Consider the following 22,979-nt stretch of genomic DNA (forward strand, 5'->3'; position numbering starts at 1 on the left):
ACACAATATAACGTAATAATAATTTTGCTTCTTTACACATAAATAAGAATAAACAATTTACATATAAAACATACTTAAAATACCTATGAAACATAAATATACAATTGATTATTTCAATACCAATTTCAGAATCTACCCTAACACAAATTTAACTTGGTCGACAGCTAATTGTTTAAAAAAATGCTCCTTAATGAGGTGTTTGAACGAATTTTTAAAGTTGAAGTAGATCGTATTATTTTTAACGTAAATACAAAAATGTGCTGAAAAAATGTGCAACTTAAAACAGTATTCAGAGGGCGAGCATCCGGTTAACATAAGACTTAAGATTTATATAAATACGAGCTATCTGACACTGAAAAGAATTGTTCAAATCAGACCAGTAGTTCCTGAGATTAGCGCGTTCAAACAAACAAACAAACAAACAAACTCATCAGCTTTAAAATATTAGTATAGAAAAATCAATATCTGTTAGTATGTTTTTCCTCTATACACATCCTGTTGGACGGTTAAATTTGAGGGTATTGGGTTCTATAGGTGAGGGGCTATTTAAAAACATTCTACTTCATGGTTAATATAATTATATTGCAAACACCTTGTACACTATTACACCATTACAATATTTTATTTTCATAAAACCCTAAGATGTTGCTCTATCCGTGTCTAGATGAGAAGTCATTGTCATTACTGAATAGAAGACAATCATCGGTTTAAACATTCAAATAAGCATTCCAATATTTGAAAAACTGTTACTTCACATGTGACAAGTGTTGCCTGCCATTACCTACATATTCAAACTCCAACACATCCGTTTGTAATGAAACTAACTTAGTGCAATTATGTGATTTCCATGGAAGAAGTAAAGTAAAAAAATCGATATTTTTTTTATGAAATTCTATAATTTAATGTGGAGGTAGTCAATATTAGTACACTAGTAGATTTATGTCGCTAACAAGTACATCGGTAGCATTTCTATATTTTACAGCCCCAGCAAGGTGAAAAATACGATTTCTTGGGCCTGAAGAAGTCAATTCTTTACACTCTTTTCCAAGCCGTCAAAGCCATTACCGGTGGAGTGACGATTTTGAAAGGACAGCTTATTAAGGGCGGTGGTGCCTTGGCTTCCACGCTGGGCAAGGTCATTGCCGTAAAGGGTGATGCTGTAAGCAACCTCGGAAAGAAAATAGTCAGCTCGGCAGCGCTGAGTGAGAAGAAGCCTGTTTGTAAGTTCAATTTTGTTTGGTTGCAAAATTTAAAAACTAGAGAAGAGATCATCTTTATTTCATTAATGATATCACTGCCTTAATGCACTTAATACTCGATTATGCGAGTTCGATTCTTTTTTGTTGCAAAATTTAAAAACTAGAGAAGAGATCGATCACCTTTATTTCATCAATGATATCACTGCCTTAATGCACTTAATACTCGATTATGTGAGTTCGATTCTTTTTTGTTGCAAAATTTAAAAAACTGGAGAAGGGGTCATCCTTATTTCATTAATGATATCACTGCCTTAATGCACTTAATACTCGATTATTTTTCTTAAGAGCAATCGAGTTATGCAATAACAGTTTTTTTTGTGGCTCTCCAAAAATTTTGTTACGAAATACCCACAGAACTAGGTAAAAGTCGTGATTAAAATTGCAATCACGTAATTTAGTGTCAGATCGTTTTTAGTTTTGAGGTCGAAGATTTGATAATATTATTTTTGCATTAATTGCAAATTTAAAACTAAAAAAAAATGTCGTCATAATAATATATTTAATGGTTTCTTCAGTTTTCGCGAGACATAGACACGATTGAAACTTATTTTACGGTTTTATCTCGCATTCTTTTTATTGTCACTATATTATTACCGATAATTCGAATATTTACAATTTGAACATTGAGTTACGGCCCGTTTCTCCTTAGACCTCAAGATACTAATTTTCGGTAGGCAGCGGCTTAGCTCTGCCCCTGGCATTGCTGAAGTCCATGGGTGACGGTAACCACTCGGCCGTATGCTCATCTGCCTACAAAAGCAATAAAAAATTTTTTTAGGTGTGATAAGCTATTTGGTTTAAGCTACATTACGCTTAACACGCGACATTTAGCTTTGTAATTAAAGGTGTGTTTTATTTGGTATCAGCATCAACAGTTCGATGTTTTTTATTGAACTTCAATTATATTTACTCCATTTGACGGTAGACAGCGGCTTGGCTCTGCCCCTGGCATTGCTGAAGTCCATGGGCGACGGTAACCACTCACCATCAGGTGGGCCGTATGCTCGTCTGCCTACAAGGGCAATAAAAAAAAAAAAAAAAAAATTCGAATAGCTAAAGAAGTTTTTTTATTAAGATAATTTTTCCAAATTTTAAACTTTAAACGGCTCTCCTGTAAAGTTACAAAAATGTCGTTTGAACCAAATAACCTTTCACCTTTCTATTCGCAATGACAATAACAAACGCAAAACCGTATTTCTACCGTGAAGCAGTAATGCGTTTCGGTTTGAAGGGTGGGGCAGCCGTTGTAACTAGTTACTTGAGAACTTAGAACTTATATCTCAAGGTGGGTGGCGCATTTACATTGTAGATGTCTATGGGCTCCAGTTATCACTTAACACCAGGTGGGCTGTGAGCATCTAAACAATAAAAAAAAGAAAACCTATATAGTATTTTTCGAATTTTGAATAATAAAACTAAACTTAGAAAAATATGTGAATTACAGCGACACCAGTATACGGTCCACCACCAACCTCACACCTCGAGTACGGCCCGCCACCATCCGCATACGGAGCACCCACGGCTCCAGCGCACTACTCCCACACCGCACCAGCCCTGCCCACAGGATACGCGGCCCACAAATACCCAGCCCACTTGGACGGTAAGGAAATCTTAAATTAATCCCATTGGTCAAAGACAACAGATGTTTTGCTAAAACTATTCACATTTGAGGTTACTTTGGAGTTTAAAAAATCCCTTTATTTATCACGTCGTTTTAAATTTGACGTGTGTGTATTTTTTTCATAGAAACATAATTATAATTTCGCACTGATTAATTACAAGTTTTGTGTACTTAAGTGTACTTAATATTAAGTAGGTAACGATAATGTTTAATTCAATGTTTTTTACGTAAATTGCGTTTTGTAATAATTACATCTGCAAAATCACAAAAGACAAACACGTAAAAAATTTGTTCACTCGCTTAAACTAATATTTTTCTGATTTAAACAAAATCGATGTTCAGGAAGAACAGATTACTCGTTAGGCAAACTCATAACGATTTTAAATATTTCCATCTTGTACGATGTCACAAGTCGTAAACCAATTTCCTTCGAGACAAACAAATCTTTGTTTCGCATAGATTCCAAAACGCTATACATCAATAAAAAATTGGATAACTACAAAACCGATTAATTGATTTATTCATAACATTCAAAAGTAAAAGTAAACAAAACGTAACGCATTCTATTTTATGTAACTAGCGGTCAAAGTTTGCCAAGTCACCGGATCTCTTCTGGGTCTGTGATGTAACACCTCTTGTGAGATGCTATGTACCACTTGTTTCGTAATGTCAGACAACAATAGTTCTGTTGACACCTGTCAGACTAGTCGGGCCACAGATAACACAAATGTTTAAATCTTGAAATTAACCTAAAACTTTTTGGCGGGAATGCGAAGATCGAAGCTGTGTGAATTTTTTAATATTAGTTTCGTGTCTACTGGATTTAAAAAGTAATAGCTGTGGTTTATTAACGGTTAGAATCAATTTATGTGCTTATGTGTGTGAATTCGCTGGATCTTAGTAAATTCCCAATATTTGTTATAAGATTTCGTTACATCCCATCTCGTTTTATTTAATTTAATTTTAATTCATTACAATTTCAATTTAATATACTCATTCTGCTTCATAATATTTTTAACATTATAAATTAACATAATATGTCCAACACCTATATTATAAATTAATGGCATCGCCAGAAGTTGATCGCCGTAGTGAAGAAAAGAAGAAAATCGTCACTTAAATAACCATTAGCGTAGTTCATTATAATTGCCAGAACATTCACATTCATTTAAGAGCAATATTATTTTTATTAGCTCTGCCACAACAGTGTTGCTAGAGCAATAAAATTGTTTTACTACGCTTATAGATGCGAATTGAAAATCGTTTTCCCAAAACAATCACAGGAGCAGTTAAACCGAAAATTTCGTAACAATACAACAAATGAATATTCAAATGTCCACAGCGTTTCCAAATCGTATTGTTTTCGCAGCCAAACCACAAAACATTGGACAGTAACAATGATCATAAAACTGTTTATGTTATACGTGAGTTTGAATATTCCAAACCATACTGAATATCACGTCCCTACTCGCAATACCTGTTATTTGGTTGCATATTACATATATCGCTACGAAATCAGTAAAGTTTCATAATATGCTATAATACGTCTAAGTGATGTAAATAAAAGTATCATTAGCGACTAGCTTTTGCCTGCAACTCCGTCCGCGTGGAATAGTTACTTTGGCATAACGCTAAACCTTACCCCCCACTTCATTTACGTAGAAAGTGAAAATATTTATGAATTATAGAATGTTAATGAGCCATTTGAACCCCTATTTTGAAACATTCTTTATTGGTGCTCCACTTGTATTGGTCTTACCGTACCGTCTTCCGCAATAAATGGGCTATCTAACACTGAAAGAATTTTTCAAATCGGACCAGTAATTCCTGTAATCCAGTAATTAGCACGTTCAAACAATCAAACTGTTCCACTTTATTTATTAGTATAGATTTTGTCTAGAAAGACTTATAGGTAGGTACAAAATTTCTTTCTACGCTCAAAGAGTAATGTTATTCCTACATTTTTATTCATTTTTAAGATGCTTTCATTAGCTTGGGGTGTTTGTATGTTCGTTTGTACGTAACGAAGTATTAGAACGTTATTTTCACCGACTTCAGAACGACGATTAAATAGAAAATTTGCACACGCATCAAGAACCGATGACAAAACAATAATTTTATAATTTCGCTTTAATATCCCGACAGCAGCATATAAAATATTAATTGTTGCTTCGGTTTGCTATTTAAGCCTACATTTTTAAACTATATACATTATGATTACCATTTGTAGCGTTTTGTGTTATTGTTTATGGCAGGTAACAACGATCTTGGACCATCCCCCTAATATTAATTGGTAACCAGTGGTCCATGGATTTGAAAACAAAAATTCCGCCATTAAACATCCACCCAGAGACTTTAGGTCAAAATCTCACTATTAACTAAAGCGACCTCTTTATATGACCCCTTTATACAGGAAGTCATGCTTTCCGACAGAAATAAGAAGGATGGTATCCACCTGTCAGATTCAAAATATGCGCCACACAAGTAAAATTACGAGTAAATGCTGTTTGGCGATTGTAATATGCAGGTATAATTTAAATAAAGCGCTGATGTAATTCGTATTACGGTATCCACCGAAGTATCGCGAGACTAGTCTATGTTGAAGTCCGATGCCTTCAAATCTGAATTTGAAGTAACAACTGCATCAGAACGTGAATCATCAGTTATTCCCAACCGTTTACACATGTAATGATTATCATTGCATAACATTAACCCTATTATTGAAAGCGGCCGTTTCATAATATAAATTTATCAAAACACCTTTCACTTCTTCCATATGATTTATTAGCATCAATTCAGTAGTATTGATGTGAGAATGTTTCGCTCTGACTGCGTTATACTAGGTCAGTCATTTTTATTTTTAATCTTTACTTTAACTATTGTTGGGCAGAGAACTTAAATCAGTATCTAGTACCCTAGGATCATTGTTTGGCCGAATGACAGTCTTTGATTTGTCTGCAATAAACTATTTATTCGGATTGCAGTTGCGTTCTTCATCGTAAACAAAGTGAATGAGAAATATCATGATTCGTGCAGGATAGTTTCCCAAAGCCTTAAAATTTTTGTGTTATTTTCGGTTCATGTTAGGTACTACAATTTTCGAATTATTCATCTTGAAGTTGGTAAAAAAAAAAAAAATTACGTAATTTATGAAACACTCCTTTACTATAGATATATGATACGATACATATATGATAGATAAATGAAAGATGAAAGAAGAACAAGTTGATGGAATCATGTTAGAAGACCCTATATAACAGTACAGGAAAGCGAATTAATTCAGATGCCATAAAAAGTATCTAGCTAGGAACAGCAGACGTAGCTTTTTAATATAATACATTATCCGTACATATTTCAGAATAATATTATCTCGAGAAAACTTTAGTGACATATAATTCATGGTCATGTTAATTCTAGATATTTCGCGAATCATTCCAGCGTTCCAATCTGAATATTAGGATTATAATGCTACAGAAACATACACCTCGTGTCTCATGGTGAGCGGTGGCATTGTGATGTCCATGGACTCCATTTACTATCCTAAAACTTAACTAAAAGTTTTGAGTTCGTTTATCTAAATACAATTTAAAGAAACAATAATGTATTGGATTGATCAAGCTTTGAATAAAAAACAATTTTCAATTAAAAGTTATGTCGCATTTCATTTAGCTTACACGACCTTGTTACAATTAAAATTACTTTTACGGCTTAATCTTGCTTTTTGTTGAATCATAATATTATTTCCGAAGTTTCAAATACTCGAATACACGATGAATCATCCGTGACTAGGAAAACCGTAAAGTATTTGTATGGATGAAAATAATAATAGGTGATGACCATAAAAAACGCGAAATTGAACCGTAAAAATAATTAAAATTAGGTCTACAACTCGGGACAACCGACAAATCTATATGACCTTATTACTTCATCATTATTTCCAGTCGTTGATATTGGAACATTATTCTCGTATATATTCCCGGTGTCGTCATTATTATGTACATAACTATCCCGGGCTTCTCATTCTGACCACCCTTGGTGTCTAAATTAAAATCAATTCTTTTTTACAGAAATTATTGTCATGTCCTCGGTAGACGATGATGATGACGATGCTAGTCAATTTCCGTGGCCTTCGGATGATCTAGCTATGCGATATTACGAGTTAATTGACCTAATTTGGTAAGATTTGAAATACAAGATAGCTTCTCTGGCTGCTTGCTTTCTTTTTTGAAATGGCATCTTTTCGGAATATCTTTTTATATGGCATCAATTACTATTTGTGTCCATTTTATTTTCTCTACACAAATCCCTTACTTCGGTTAAATCCGTTGGTAGGTGAAGGAATCTTCTTGCGTCTTGTCGTCTTCTTCTATTGCATATTATTCTGCTTATTTCATAGCAGTGGCTAATTCTTCTTGATAATTTTTTGCTGGAGTTTTCTCCTCTACTTAGCCAGACTACCAAATAGTTTGGTGTTATAATGCGGAAATTTGTGACTCTTCGTCATTTTCATGACCGCTTCTCTGACTGATATTCAAAACAAAATTGAGCTTGAAAATCAGACGAGCGTAGCACCCACTTGCTGTTGACTGATTATTAGGAACACTGCACTGTAAACTCTACCACAGGACATGCACGTCAAAGTCTTAATTGAGTTGGAATAGCGGAAAATCTACCCTCAATGAGCAGAATTCATAACTACTCAGGTAGGGAGGGCGATACTAATGATCACACAACTGGACCCTTAACACTTTCTACCACTCGATTAGGGGAAGATTTGTGTATCCATTCAAAATACTTGAGCACTAGACCGAATCGAGGGATAACGAAGAATATGGGAATATGCGACTGAGTAACTAGCCAAGGGATATTACCCTTTGTTAATTAATGTTTATTGTTATCAACAAAAGACTGTAAAATCCATAATTACTATATTGTTGTTTTAATAAAAATGTTGACCCACTTAGGCATTCCGACCGGACTTCGAAGGCACATGTTACTCATCAAATTTGCATAACTTTCCCTCTCGAACGGAAATAGATGTCTTTTGTGACGAAATTTCGTTTAGTAAAACTACAATCAGTGTGTGTACACTGTTTACTGTACAATTTTAGGATTTTGACATATACTTCTAAGTCGGCAGCATTGATTAATGATAGGGGCTTTGGACATTTAATATTTAATGATTGGCAAATTGTGTTAGCAACCAACAGTAATCCTGACAGCAATGTTTAAATACGAAATCAGCACTTTGGAGGTATATGAAGTCCATAAACTGTGTTTAACTGCGACAGTGTGGGAGATGTGGTTGTTGAAGTTTATTATAGGCATGTTTTTTTTTCCTACCTATGCTGATAGCCTGGAGAGACTATTTCAGTGTGTAGGTGAGCTCTCAGGGCCCAAGCCGGAAATGTTGCTAGCACTGGCCCTACTAAGAGCACCACCCAAGCGGAAATGCGGCCCACTGAGAAGATCTGGCGAGAAACTCAGTGGGCTGTGGCTATGTGTTAATTTACTCGTCGAGCCCTTCGTCACACGGGTTCGGCGAGGACGGTGATCGATGCTTGAGGTACCTTAAAGCACCCTTAAAGGATCGGGAGGATCTGTAATGACGTATTTAGGGCGACGTCGACTGTTTACTAACACGCTGAGGATGTAGTGAAGACTGCAGTTGTTCTGTGGCCGGTCACCAGTTTAGGTGGTAGGTAAACGACAAAAGGGATACTTTTCTACCGAGCTGGTGAAATTTCTCGGTAGACCGGCAGACGGTCCAAATTTTATTATTCGGAATTTGTATATGTTTAAAGTTATCTTGAAAACGTCGTTAGCCAAATTTAGGCATCATGAGTGTTATGAAGGCCACCCGCTACAGTACTCTACTGAAATAGCTACAGAAACTGTATATTTGTATCTCGGAATTAGCGATGTCAATTAACGAAAATTATTTTATTCGATAAGTTGGACTGTGAGGTAATCTGCTTTGGATGGAAACAAGAATAAATTTTTTGTTAAGCTACATTCTTACATTTTGCCATATGAAAAACTGAGATGCCAGTTGTTACAAGATTTTTGGGGTGTATTCCATTTTCTAAAACTTTGGACAATATGGCAAATATTTTATTTTTATTTTGAATATTTCAGAATTTCGTCTAGTCTCGCAAGAATTAAGTAATCAACATTGTTTTTCCAAGTTTCGTGTATGTTATTATTTTCGTAGCACTAAATTCATGTTTGATTGAATCACAAACACTGTCTTCAGAATTAGTTAGAGATGTCTTAAAAGTTTTTAAGCGAAAGATAATGGTACAGTCTGCACCTGCATAGAAGTTTATCTTGATATAATCTGAATAAATCCGACTTACATAACTGAACGCCAAAGCACAAAGCGATGGCCCACTTAAGTTCAACTTAGATTTAATATCAACCGGTCCTATACATCACCGTGATATAAGAATAAGGAAGTTCTAGAAACTGCTAGAACAAGACAAGCAAACACGATTTCGCATTTGTAATGGTGCTGTCAGTAGTATGCTATTTGCTATAACTTTAATAATACATATATTTTTGTTATTAACAATACCGATGGTTGAAAGCTATTGGTTTAAGATACCTTTTTGAAACATTGCAGAAGAGTCATTTAAAGTTTAAAGTTTGGAAAAAATATCCAAACAAATCTTTTTTTTTTTAAACTATATGGGTAAACTTAAGTGGAGTTCAATTAACTTGAACTTTTTATGCTAATACCAAATAAAACGCACCTTCAATTACAAAGATAAAAGCCGCATAGTAAGCGAAATGTTGCTTAAATCAAATAGACATTCCGACCTTGTAAACGTAAACCAATTCGCCTTGTAATATTAGTACCGGAGTAATATTAGTGCCGGACGTCAGATTTTATGAAACACTACCTAGATGTCATCGTAAAGGTGCAGTGAAAGTCAATTATGTCAGAGACCAGTTTAACTGGGCCTTTCGGAAGACTTAGTGCGATCTTGATTAGGCCATCGTAAATAAAGCCCCAGTGCATTGAACTCTCGCAAATTTCGACTATAGTTTTATCGTATGAAACATACTTGTCAAATTACAAATATTACACGAAAATAGAACACATTTTGAGTAATTAAACAGTGTATACTCACGTGCAAAACTGTTGGTTTTTTTTTTGGTAAAATGTAAAAATATTCTAACACTAATCATAAATACCATGAATCATTAAAACGATGCCTCCAATGAACACTACTCTAACTCCAGATTCGTAGGTTTACAGGAGGAGAGTTTAAACGAAAAAAGTTGGTAAATAAAGATTTTATGGTTTTTTCTTGTGTAACTAGCTGATTTACTCTTGCTTCGAACCCCATTAATAATGAATTTGTAATACTTTTAAAATAGTGAAGCGATTTGTGTGAAAAACGAAAATTAAAAAATTTTGAGTTAGTGTTGTTCATTGGAGGCATCGATTAAAGAAATACAAGATTTTATAGTTGTAAATCTACTTGTGTATTAAAATTTTAAAGCAAACTTGACTTACAAAAACACGTTAAAATAATATCACACGTTTTTATGTAACATCGAATTATTGACCTTTATTTAAAGGTAAGAAAAAAAAACTTTCTATTCATGTAGGTATATTCGTAAAACTGCATCAGGAAACGCATCCGTCACTTTCACGAGATAATGACAGAGCGATACTTGGAAAATAATTACCGGACAATTTTATCGAGTCCACTTAAAACCTCCAGCACCTGTCAATTTTTTTTTAAGTCAATGACATAAGACTGTATTATACAATAATGGCGTCTTTAAAACAAAATAACCGGTGAACCTGAGTCTTGTTTTTTGTTGGTGCAAGAAAAAACGTACCTACAATTTGCTGTACTGAAAATGCTGTCAGAGTCCATAGATATTAAAGGTTGAAATATAAAGTGGAATGAAAATTGGGACCATTTGGCGTTAGAGCATATTAAGGTATCAATTTAAAACGAACTACAATATGTGTTTAGTAATTTTTTAACATCATCTATCACAAATCAACAATTTTGGCTACAATAATACATCGGAATAAATTATACATAGTATCGAAGTACTAGAATTCAGCATTCAGCCAGATACCAATGGAGATTTCCACCTCTTATCTCAAATGGCTCTGCATAATTTTATATTCAAGTGCTCTTCGAACTGTTTAAAGAATTCGTTTAGTAAAATAATCATCAGTCATTTTGCGATCACTCAACAAATAGTCTAGAGATGATATTAGCAATTGTTTTTGCAGACAAAAATACACTTAACAGTACATAATATCTAGGTCGATACCTACTGGTCGACTAATTCCGTACCACTCTCATTTTGGACGAAAATCCAATAGAATTGATTATGAGGAAGTGTATTTATTACGTCACAATTACGTGACTCCGACCGAGTAATTTGATACTTGTTATGTCATTTTATTTGACCCGTATGTAGGTTAAAACATTACCGTTTGTTTTTTAATACGCTTTTATTAGCTTCAGACGCATGTATGTTTGTAACGGAATCTTTGAACATGATTTTGACCCCCTTCAAAACGTTGGATTAACTCGAAATTTGGTGTACTTATTAAGGATCGATGACAATCCAATATTAAAAAAAATTTGAAACTAATAAATGAAAAATAAGAATAGTTTAAAAAAACTAACAAAACAGGCTGTTATAGAAAATCCAACTAAAAAATGGAAAATAAATTTTAATAAATTTAGTAGTAGTATTTATTTATTTAGTGCAAGGTAGAGGGGGAAGAGGTCGACCGAAGAAGACATGGATGGAGTGGAGACATGGATGACGATATGAGAGAGAGAGGAGTGAGTGTTGAGATGACGGCTGATAGAAGAGAATGGAAGAGAAAAATTAGCTGTGCCGACCCCACATAGTGGGATAAGGTGGAGAAAAAGAAGAAGAAGAAGAAATTTGAATTAAAAATAGTGTAAGAAAAATGATTTTATTGAAAAAAAGCGTCGGTTGCTTTTCAGGATATTATCAAAATAACCCTTCCACTCATATCTGTTCATAAAATATTAATAGCTACTGAAACCATGCGCCCGATGCTTTTTTTACATTAAAATCATTTTTTCTTACAGTATTTTTAATTATTTTTTTTCAATTTTTTTGTTGGATTTTCTATAAGAGCGTATTTTGTTAGTTTTTTTTAAACTATTATTTATTTTTTATTAGTACAACTTCTCAAACGAGACACCCCACTGTCTTTCGTTTTATTATAATCATAAAATATGGCTACTGAATAATGTATGCTCAGTGAGCATATATTTATATAATTATATATTATATAATATTTAAATGTATTAGTGGTCCCCCGGTAGTCGAAATTCGACTATAATTGATTGAAACTGTAAGTTTGGACACTATTATGATTCTATTTTCAAAGACTATTAATTATACTTCTATAATGATTTCGCTAAGATTACAATATTAATAAAGACAAACAATATTTAATCTATTCTCAATTTGACCACAGACTATAAGCAATAAGAAAAGTTAAAAGGGGTACACAGTTTTTACTTCACGTATTAATATATAGATAGACCGTCAGAAACAGAGTGGCGTTTCAAAAACAGATGCAATTGATCAAATACATACTATTTAAACTACATAATATATAATAACATACACATAACATAATACTGGTTACTGGTGGCAGGACCTCTTATGAGTCGGCACGGTTAGGTACCACCACCCTGCCTATTTCTGCCGTGAAGCAGTAATGCATTTCGGTTAGAAGGGCGGAGCAGCCGTTGTAATTATACTGAGACCTTAGAACTTATATCTCAAGGTGGTTGGCGCATTTACGTTGTAGATGTCTATGGGCTCCAGTAACCACTTTACACCAGGTGGGCTGTGAGCTCGTCCACCCACCTAAAAATAAAAAAAAATAAAAAATACATAATAACATACTATATAATAATAATAATAATACATGGACACTCAACGCAAGTGAAACTATTGTTAATTCAAATAATTCAATCTAAATATATTCCATTGTTCAATTACATTTTAGGACGATCAAGAAAAAGAGCATTGCAAATGGGAATGCCAATATACGTTCATTACATAGGTACTGTGTTTTCCTCATACAAACCGCTGTATCCACTTGTAGTCATAGACCTTGCACAAATGACGTAATATAGCATCGCCATAACATATTAGTATTGTAGTTAGTAATTAATTACGTAATTAGTAGTAATGACGTAACTGTGACTGACTTTCCGAGACAGGGCGAGGTAAACTGAACGGCGTGCACGCCGGACTTGTGATACTGACGCCTCTTGGAGACGGATCGCCCGGAGAGACACTCGACACGGCGCACTCTGGCCACACGCCGCTAGAACCTCCCCAGTCTATCCTCCACACAGTCTACAACGCTGTTAAAAGCGCTTTCTCAACCGCCCCCTCTCAATCAGAGCCTCTCCCACATCAAGCCCCTCCACCGCTCCAAACTGTTCCCGCTTTCAAACCCATGTCATGGGGTAACGTCAATTCTTACGGCGAGCCCGCCACGGCTGAAGGCTATACAGACTATGTGCCGCACAATCCCCAGTCTCCATACGACTACGCTGCAGCTAAGCATTCCGTCGTTTCAGAGCCTAAAGGTCTGACGCCAGAGAAAATCCAGAAAATAAACAACAACCTGAGCAAAGTCCAGGCGTATTTAAATCAGAAAAAGAGATCGTTAGAGGAGGGTCCGAGCTTTAACGGCCTCGAAAAGTACAAGGATCTGTTGAAAACGGGCCAAGTGCCTTTCCTGCCAACTCCTGTAGTATTTGACAATGAGATCGGTGTGCTGCCGGCCGAACTACTCCCTGATTCCGTTACCACCACATCCACCACTTCCACCACTAGCACAACGCCGAGTACCACGACGGTAGCCCAGAGTACGACAGCGAACAGAAGAAAGGACGTGAAGTACATCCTTCGTGGCAACAGGATCGTCCAAGTTTGACACGACTCATTGACTTGACTGAGGTATGTGATGACTATTTGAGACACGACTAATGACTTTGACTGACCAAGTGCCTTGAAGTATTAAAATGTTTTAGATCAAACGTAGTGCCTAGTATTTCTCAACAATACGTAGAATTTGTTGTTTAATTGCAGTAATATTGGAATAACTTTTAATTTCGGAGAATCACAGCAAGCGTCCGGATACAGTATTATAAAAGCTAATTCGATGCACAGCGGTCCAATATTCAGATACATTAAGTTCGTCTTTTAAGAAATCTACTAATCAGTCACGTGCTTGATTTTCCAATGACATTTTTTTATCATTTAAACAAACGGGCTAAGTGTGAGTACGATTTTAAGTATGTAAATCAATAAGGTGGGTTCAAATTTTATATTTAAACAGAATGTTAATTTAGATATCGATTATATTAAAACGCTAACCGCAAGTTTGCACTAGCGTTGTCTTGTGACAACTTCATGTCATCGGAATTCATGTGCCATCAATAAAACATACCGTATGTTCCACGGGGAGTGCTGTAAGGAAATATTCGAGATAGTCCCTCAGTCTTGTTTTGACCCTCACACCTTCCGCCCCACCGGCGCAGAGTTCTTCTATAATTTATGTAACCACTGCATTCATCAATAATGCGTTACCAGAGATCTTTTTCGCCACGCATTTTCCTGCTCTGGAATGATCTCCCCTCCACGATTTTTCCGGTTACTATGACATGTCCTTCTTCAAACGTGGCTGCTGAGAAAATTCGGCGGTAGGCAGCGACTTGTCTGTGTCTCTAGCATCACTCACAAGTCACAGCTATCAATGACCATTACATGAGCCGTATGCTGTAAAATTGATCCTTCTAGATACTGCCAGATTCATTGACGAAATTCGCATTGTAGCGGCATGTATGCCTTCAAAATACAAAGTCGAAAATCATGTTTTAATGGAAAAGCTTTTCGATTTGGAAACTAAGAGATAGCTGGTATCTAAATATAGAGATCTCCACAACAACTGTATTAGTTAACGAATTGAATGATAGATAAATCACATAATTCAAGTAATGAAAAAAAAGAACACAATATTCCTAACCTAAAAGTACATGTTATTATCCGCAACATGCTTCGTCAGATTACAGAAATAAAGTTATCAGCAACATGCTTCGTCAAAACGAATAGAAACAGTATGACGTTGTACGTAATGTATGTTTTTGATTGTGTTCACAGAAGTACCAGCCCAACCCATCGTGGTAGGCGGCGAGGAGTTGCAGCACTACTACCATTTTTAAGTTTAAATTATTTATTGTTCTAATGTCGCGTTTGGACGTCGAAAGAATTACGTTCAGTATTTGTATAATTGAAATATTTTATTACAAATAAAATTTTTTTTTACTTGGTAATTGCAATGAACAGATCGGCCAATAACTTAATGAGTAATAAGATATTAATATAATACAATATAATAATACAAGTTTCGTAGATACGTAAACCGCTGCAATTTTTATTATTAATGAAGGTTCCACCGTAAAACGTTAATTGTGATTTAACACAAAAGGCAAAATATGTACATATATTTTTTTTTTATTCTTATATTTTCGTGGTTTGTACTCCAAACGCGATCTTTAATTATTAAGTATTCATAATATTTCTTTTCTTAAAAACGGAACACTATAAACCAAACAAAAAATAAATTATAGGTTGGACTCGATGCTCAACTATAAAATATGCTGATATTAACAAAAATATTGAAAAAATGTCTGATGTGTGCATACGGTAAATATTCATTTAAAAAACTTTATAATAATACCAGCTGTACCCACCCGTCCGTTTCGCTGGGCATTTAAAATTAACATTATTATTTCTCACCCCCACAAATATTCTCATCATTAACGCCCCTGCAACTGGTGTGAGGAGTCCAACACTCATATAAATATTAGCCTATCCATTAAGTACATATATTTTCTACACGGATACCAAGTTTCAAAGCAATCGGATGCATGGTTCAGTAGTTATAACGGAACATCCGTAAAAAGCACTGTACATTTATATATTAGTATAGATTTAAAAGAAGGTTCTGAATTACTAACTCAACGCAAGAATGAAACACGATGCATTTTTCCAAAATGTACAGTTTCTTAAGTCGCTCTCTGGTCTATAAACTAATCAGCCTCTTGAACTGGTAGACCCATGTTGCATTCGATATAACAGATATAATAAAATCGCTGCCTGCGTCACGTAGCTCGCCATTATAATAAAAATATTATATGTAATCCAACTTATGATTCTTTTTGTTAATTTTTATTGAAGTCGGCTTACTCAATTTTGCGTAATTCAATATATCATACAATCAATGAAACTTTCATATTTACCATACTAATAAAGTGTAGATCTAAAGGTCATAAAACCTTTTAAAGTATCCTAGCAAAATGACGAACTCCTAAATGGTTATAACTTGAGTTCTATTCTCAAAAACCTAGCCAATAACATTAACAGAATATGTTTGTAACGCTATTGAATACACACTGGCATTTACCTCGGTCATCGACATCGTCAATTCGTTGCTGAGGCGTCTCTGTTTCAGGAAGACCATAATTAACCACCGCCCAGTACTAGTGCTTACCTGTACCACGGATCCAACTAGTGCCTGTTCTGACTCGTATGTGACTCCGATAGACAAAAACAATTTAAGGGGCGGTGAAGTGGTTATCGAAAAGAATGACCATAAGAATTCATAGTCATAAACGCAGTCTTCTTCAAAGAAGCTTTGAGATATTCTTAAGCGGTAGATAGAGGAGACATCTATGCCAATGGAATCACTGGTGTTCACATCGATGATTTACCAACAGGAGTACACTCCTCTGAAGCAATCATGGTTGACGCGAGCAGAGAGCACAGAAGCGTTTGGATTAAGATGGAAATGTTTCTTTATACTCAAACACGTTGTGAACTCAGTCTTGGTTATTATCGATTTTATAGATTGTCAACTTTGACAAAAAGTAAAAAAAAAAGTGTAGTAGGTATCCGTAAAAATGCTTTTATGCCGGAGGTACACATGTTAACTTTATTTGTAAAGTCTGGTCCTTAGCTGCAGCGATTTTGTTTAAAAAGGCTCTTAAATGACATACTAATAGAGTTTCATCATTTTCGCCAGTATTGCTAATTGAGTTACTTTTACGGTTCAATATCGCATTTATTATTTTCTTTTCCGGTTTAGTAGTCAGCGATGACCACGACAACCGTAAAGTATCCCAAAAATCGGAAATAATAAATGATAATAAACGCGACATTAAACTGTAAAATTAGTTTTAATTCTAATATGAAATATGTATTTTAAAGTTTCAATTCACATTGGTCAGTTAAAAAAAACATAGACCTTTTTCCACACTGTACGAATTTACAAATAACTTTTTAACAAGCTGTATCCGTTTAATGTAAATAAATCAACGATTTTTTTTCAAATGTCTTAATTAATTTAAATTATTTAAAATCTTAATTGAAATATGAAGTACTTTGTAATTAGAGTAATATTGTAAATAATGCTCGGCCTGTATTTAAATCTCTTCTATGTTTGGTTTTTCTATTTTTGTAAATAAATTATGAGAGAATTGTGTTTTTTATTATTTTACTCCTTACAATTACGACTCGTCCGTGGCCACGAAATCTGTAAAGTTTTCGAAAAGTCGTAAAAATATTAATGAGAATGAAACATATCACGTGAGAGTTTAATTAAAGCTACTTTTACAATAAACGGTAAAATAACTTTTAATTACGTTCACAACTCGCAAATATCGAAGAGTATACAAGAACGAGGACAAGTTATATATGTTATATGACATGTCCTTGGCGTTGAGTGGCTTATCAATCCCATATAGTGAGAATGCCTTATCACTCATCGGAGTTAATCTTAAGATTGAAGCATGAAGATGCATAATACTATCAGACAGTGCCCTGTAAAGTATGAACTTTGAATTAACGCCGTCTGATATTTTCGGGTGTTATTAGTGGAGAGGTATCTATTTATTTGCATTTATAGGCAGCGTAAGACTCTGCCATTGGTAAGTAGTTACTGATCCTCGTGGATATCACCGATTCTAGGGGCACAACCAAGCCTTGCCTATTTCTGGTGACTCTCCAAACCCAGTTTGAAGAAGGACATGTCGTGACGCCCGATAAACATCGTGGTGAAAATTTCCAAAATATTTGAATATTATGTGAATATTTTTTTGTGTGAAATACGGTATGTGTAAGACGGGAGTGAGCGAAGAAACAGATTTTTTTTTTATTGCCTTTGTAGGCAGACGTGCATACGGCCCACCTGATGGTGAGTGGTTACCGTCGCCCATGGACTTCAGCAATGCCAAGGGCAGAGCCAAGCCGCTGCCTACCGCTTAATACTCTCCACAAGCCTCGTTTGAAGAAGGACATGTCATAGCGCTCGGGAAACACCGTGGAGGGGAGCTCATTCCATAGTCGGATGGTACGTGGCAAAAAAGATCTCTGGAAACGCACTGTGGATGACCGCAGTGGCTCCAGGTAGTATGGATGAACTCTACTCCGGTGGCGGGCGGTGCGATGGTAAAAACGAGACGTTGGTATCATCTCGAACAATTCCTCAGAGCATTCCCCATGGAACATGCGGTTCAAAATACAGAGGGAACCGAAGTCCCTCCGCATACCCAGAGGCTCCAAACGATCCGTGAGAATGGGATTATCGACAATCCGAACGGCTCTCTTCTGTATGGAGTCAAATGGAAGAAGCTGGTACTTGGGAGCCCCGGCCCAGAGATGGGAGCAGTACTCCACGCGAGGCCGGACTTGTGCTTTATAGAGCAAAAGTCTTTGTCCAGGTGTGAAGTACCGCTTGGCTCTGTTGAGGACTCCCAGCATTTTGGACGCCAACTTGGCTTTGCCTTCCAAATGACTCCGAAATTGGACATCGCTCGAAATGTCGACCCCAAGTATCCCAATACTCTCGGAAGGTTGCAGGGATACTCCTTGGAATTGCGGCGCCATGACAAAGGGGTCCTTCTTCGCAGTGAACGCGCAAACTTGTGTCTTTATCGGGTTGAATTGAACCAAGTTCAATTCACCCCATTCGGAGACTCGCCCCAGAGAGTTCTCCACTTCAGACACAAGTTTTGATCGTCTCTCTTGCACCATGCTCCGAGAGAGGCTCTGATGGCCGATATATCGCGCATCCCCCGTGCTGTCATCCGCATAGCAATGCATGCCATCAATAGACAGCATGTCATTGATATACAGGATGAAAAGCGTGGGGGAGAGCACCGAACCGTGTGGAACGCCAGCGTTAATGGTCATGGTATCAGAGCAGTCACCGTCTACAACGACCGTGATGCTCCGCCCATCCAATAAGCTAGCGATCCACTTGCAGAGACCCTCGGGGATTCCGTAAGATGGTAACTTCGATAGAAGTGCCCTATGCCAGACCCTGTCGAAGGCCTTCGCGATATCAAGGCTCACAGCAAGAGCCTCGCCCTTGCTCTCCAAGGCTTCAGCCCACCTGTGAGTAAGGTATACAAGAAGATCGCCAGCTGAGCGACCGTGACGAAAACCGTACTGTCGGTTACTGATCAGCTGGCGATCCTCCAGATACTTCAGGAGTTGTATATTTATTATTCGCTCCATCACCTTGGAAAGCAAGGAAGTTATCGCGATAGGCCTATAACTCGATGGGTCCGACCGGTCACCCTTCTTGGGGATAGGGTGGACGTGGGCAGTCTTCCATGAAGACGGAACCCTGTTAGTGCAATAAGAGAGGCGATACAAACGCGTTAGCGCAGGCGTCAGCTCAGGGGCGCACGTTTTCAGAACCACTGCAGGGATGCCGTCTGGCCCACTCGACTTATGGACGTCAGGAGTCGGAGCTCCCGCCTGACTGCACACTGCGTGAAGCAGATCTCAGACAGGGAGCTATTACACCGGGGGATGTTCGGTGGTGTGGCACCCCCGTTGTCCACGGTCGAGTTGGAGGCGAAGAGTTTGACCAGAAGGTCAGCCTTCTCTAGGTATATGATAGAGGAGTATGGAAGGAGAAAACATGTTGCGCCGACCCCAGGTTGCCACAGGGAGAAGAGCAGGAGAATGATAAAGTATATATTTTAGTAGAGGTAGATATACAATTTACCGATTTAGAAGTAAGCAAAACCTAGTTATATTCAGAATTAATACCTACGGATGCAATGAAGAAAACCAGCATCCTAATCTACACACCATCACACGATACATCATCCAAACAACATCACAACACCGTCTAATATATTATAAATAAAATTACTTTTAAAGTGCGATGATTACATGGCTGCTTTGACTAGTCTCTACCTTTAATTTGGCATAGCGCCTGCGACTAAAATCAAAGCACACAGTATGAAAATTGGATTTGCCTAAAGTATTACTAAGGCTACTGATGATAGTTTATTCCCGCCAAGTATCAAGCCGAGAACGAGATTTTAGATGATATAATTGTTTCATTTACGATCCTTAATCATGTGCAGAATCCTTGTCGGAAGGTCAGTTTTGCGACAATTTCTCTACGAAGAGCATTAGGTACATGGGCGTATCGTCCTGTTTCATTTGCAACAATGATGTGTTATGGTGGTAATAAATTGATGGGATAACTTTTGGTATCTATAGAAGAAAGGCATAAAGATAACACAACGTTGAATACCTAAATGCAAGTGGTGGTACCGATGGTGGTTTTTTAGCACCCTGTATAGATAAATACCGGTCAAGTCGACAAAAGCGTGTTACAATGAATAATTCTCACTGAGGCCTTCGTGCACATATACTAGTTCGCCATTACGATGGCGTTACGGGATTTATCCCGTTGTGTGTGAAATTCAATGCCACAGTAATTTCTTAACTGCGTTGAAGTTTTATTCATAAAATGATTATTAACACGATAGCACTGGATGGACGTTGTTTGTAGCCTAAGCAATGGTTGGCCGTCTTACAATGTAGGCTAATAAAAATATTGAAATCTTCACTATAATTTTTAATTGACTTAAAAAAAAAGAAAAGGAGGAGTCATTCAATTCGACTGTATTTTTTGTGTTTCTTCAGATTTAATTATAGGTTTTACTAGAAATCTAGCTTTTCTCGCGTCAAGCCATTTTTGAGTTATACATACTCTAAAAGTAGATCCTTAATTGAATTTGATAGCATTGATGATTTTTCCCAATTTAGTTTTGTTGAAAACGGTTTTCTTTTTGTTAATGGTGATAGGACCTCTTGTGAGTCCGCACGGGAAGGTACCACCACCGCGCCTATTCCTGCCGTGAAGGAGTAATGCGTTTCGGTTTGAAGAGTGGGGCAGCCGTTGTAACTATACTGAGACCTTAGAACTTATATCTCAAGGTGCGTGGCGCATTTAAGTTGTAGATGTCTATGGGGTCCAGTAACCAATATCAATTGAAAGGGCGTAAAGTACATATGTAACTCTACGAAATGCCAGAAGCAGCCAGAAGTGACTAGGCAATAGATAGGGGATGGGGGAATGGCAGTGCTGACAAAGTATTTTGAGTTGTAGAACCTTATGGTGGTACTACAAACAATTCGCTATACAATATCCTATATTACATCATTTTCTCAGGTTCAGACTTGTATAAAAGAAAATTCAATAAAAATCAATAATATATCCCCGAAGAGAAGCGAGGGTAGGTCGTTAGTAGTAAAATAAATATAGACAAACAGAGAAGAAAACGGTAAAAAGCTAAAGAGAATAAAAACATTTCATATAACAAAAGAGTCTTGCTTAGAAAAAACGGCGCGACACATTATCACTCTTATCGCGGCCACCTCTGAATAAAAATTCGACCCAGGCGACCGGGCAACAGTCACCCTTTAAATATATTATTTCGTATCCTCTCGATCCATTCTCGGTGTTTTAGGCGTTTTGAGCACCGTTCTTGTGTCTAGCTTGTCCATTGCGACGAAGAATTTAACTTGCAGCCTAACCTTTGACATAGCCAACTGAGTTTCTCGCCGGATCTTTTCAGTGTGTCGATCTCTTGCTACAGCTAGTTTTAGGAAGTTCTCTCATATTGAGTCCTCGTTGAGCACTCGTTCGCGCATAGTTGGAATATCACTAATTAAGCTACCAATCAGTAGGTAGGGTAAAGAAATGTACACGGCTGAGTCAAATATAATTGGCGCGGCAAATCCATGCCGTCTGGCTTGGTCGCGTTTGACGAAAGGTGATTAGAGAAGCATATGGTGACGACCAAACGGGCATCGGGAGGTCGGTTCAGGAAACCAAGTAAACTAGTAATTAAGTTAGTTTAAATTTCAAATTGAATCAATTGAAGTTTAGGACATACTATATTATGAACGTAGTATCTATCTATAAAAATCGTTACAAACGTTTTTTTTTTAAATAACTCATCATCATTATTCTCCTACCCTTCTCCTAATGATCTAGGGTCGGCGCAACATGCTTTCTCCTTCCATACTCCTCTGTCATATACAATTTCTTCGCTCACTCTCCTCTTACACATATCGTCTTTCACGCACGTCTTTTTTTTTTTAAATAACTATAAAGCTTTTTTTCTGTTTACGCGATGGAAAAAAACAAGACATTTATTACGTAAGCCATAATTCTAGCCATGTCCCTTGACTGTCGAGGCTCGTTGACTATGCTTTCTAAATGATTAGGGGTACAACGAGTTGTTATCGAAGGTGACTGACTCCTATAGTTCATGGTGAAGTTCTCTCTTAAAGGTAAACGTTGTTCCGTTGTTAGCAGCATTCTCATAATATTATACCAGCCCTGGCATTAGTGGTAAAATGTATTCTGATCTCGCACGGGCAGGCACCATTGTCCTTGGCGCGAAGAAGTCTTTCAGTTAAAATAGTCCTGAATTGACAAAACTGTCAATTTAAAACTAATTTGTCAGTTTAATTAATTATATTCATATCGACGCTTGAAAGGCAAACGTGACTAAGCGACAATGTGTGAACTTTACAGTAGACTAATTTAAAGTTGAAATACCTGAAAAAAATCTATTTTAACGAATCTAGCTGTAGGATTGAAATGATTTTAATAGACCTAGATATATATTTTTTTTCGCATCGAATATTGTGGTTATTGCCTATCATTT

At 36.6% G+C, this 22,979-nt stretch overlaps 1 protein-coding gene across 8 annotated transcripts in view; it reads left to right on the forward strand.

The window, feature by feature from the left end:
• Window positions 1-17,469, forward strand: part of LOC101736774 (uncharacterized) — a 37,939-nt gene extending 20,470 nt beyond the window's left edge. The window contains exons 4-8 of one of the 8 annotated variants that reach the window (XR_009973887.1): window positions 983-1,220; window positions 2,704-2,859; window positions 6,948-7,056; window positions 15,091-15,675; window positions 16,626-17,469. Coding sequence is in view for 2 of the 8 variants with exons in the window: in XM_038012968.2 (XP_037868896.2) it covers window positions 983-1,220; window positions 2,704-2,859; window positions 6,948-7,060 (507 nt within the window). In the remaining 6 variants the exon portion in view is untranslated. Of the gene's footprint in view, window positions 1-982; window positions 1,221-2,703; window positions 2,860-6,947; window positions 7,165-15,090; window positions 16,077-16,625 lie in introns of those variants that run through there. The other 7 variants (XR_009973886.1, XR_009973890.1, XR_009973891.1 and 4 more) reach the window with 7 other exon arrangements.
• Window positions 17,470-22,979: the final 5,510 nt, after the last annotated feature.

The sequence above is a fragment of the Bombyx mori genome, chromosome 9 (assembly GCF_030269925.1).
Source record: "Bombyx mori chromosome 9, ASM3026992v2".
NCBI classification, from domain to species: Eukaryota; Metazoa; Arthropoda; class Insecta; order Lepidoptera; family Bombycidae; genus Bombyx; species Bombyx mori.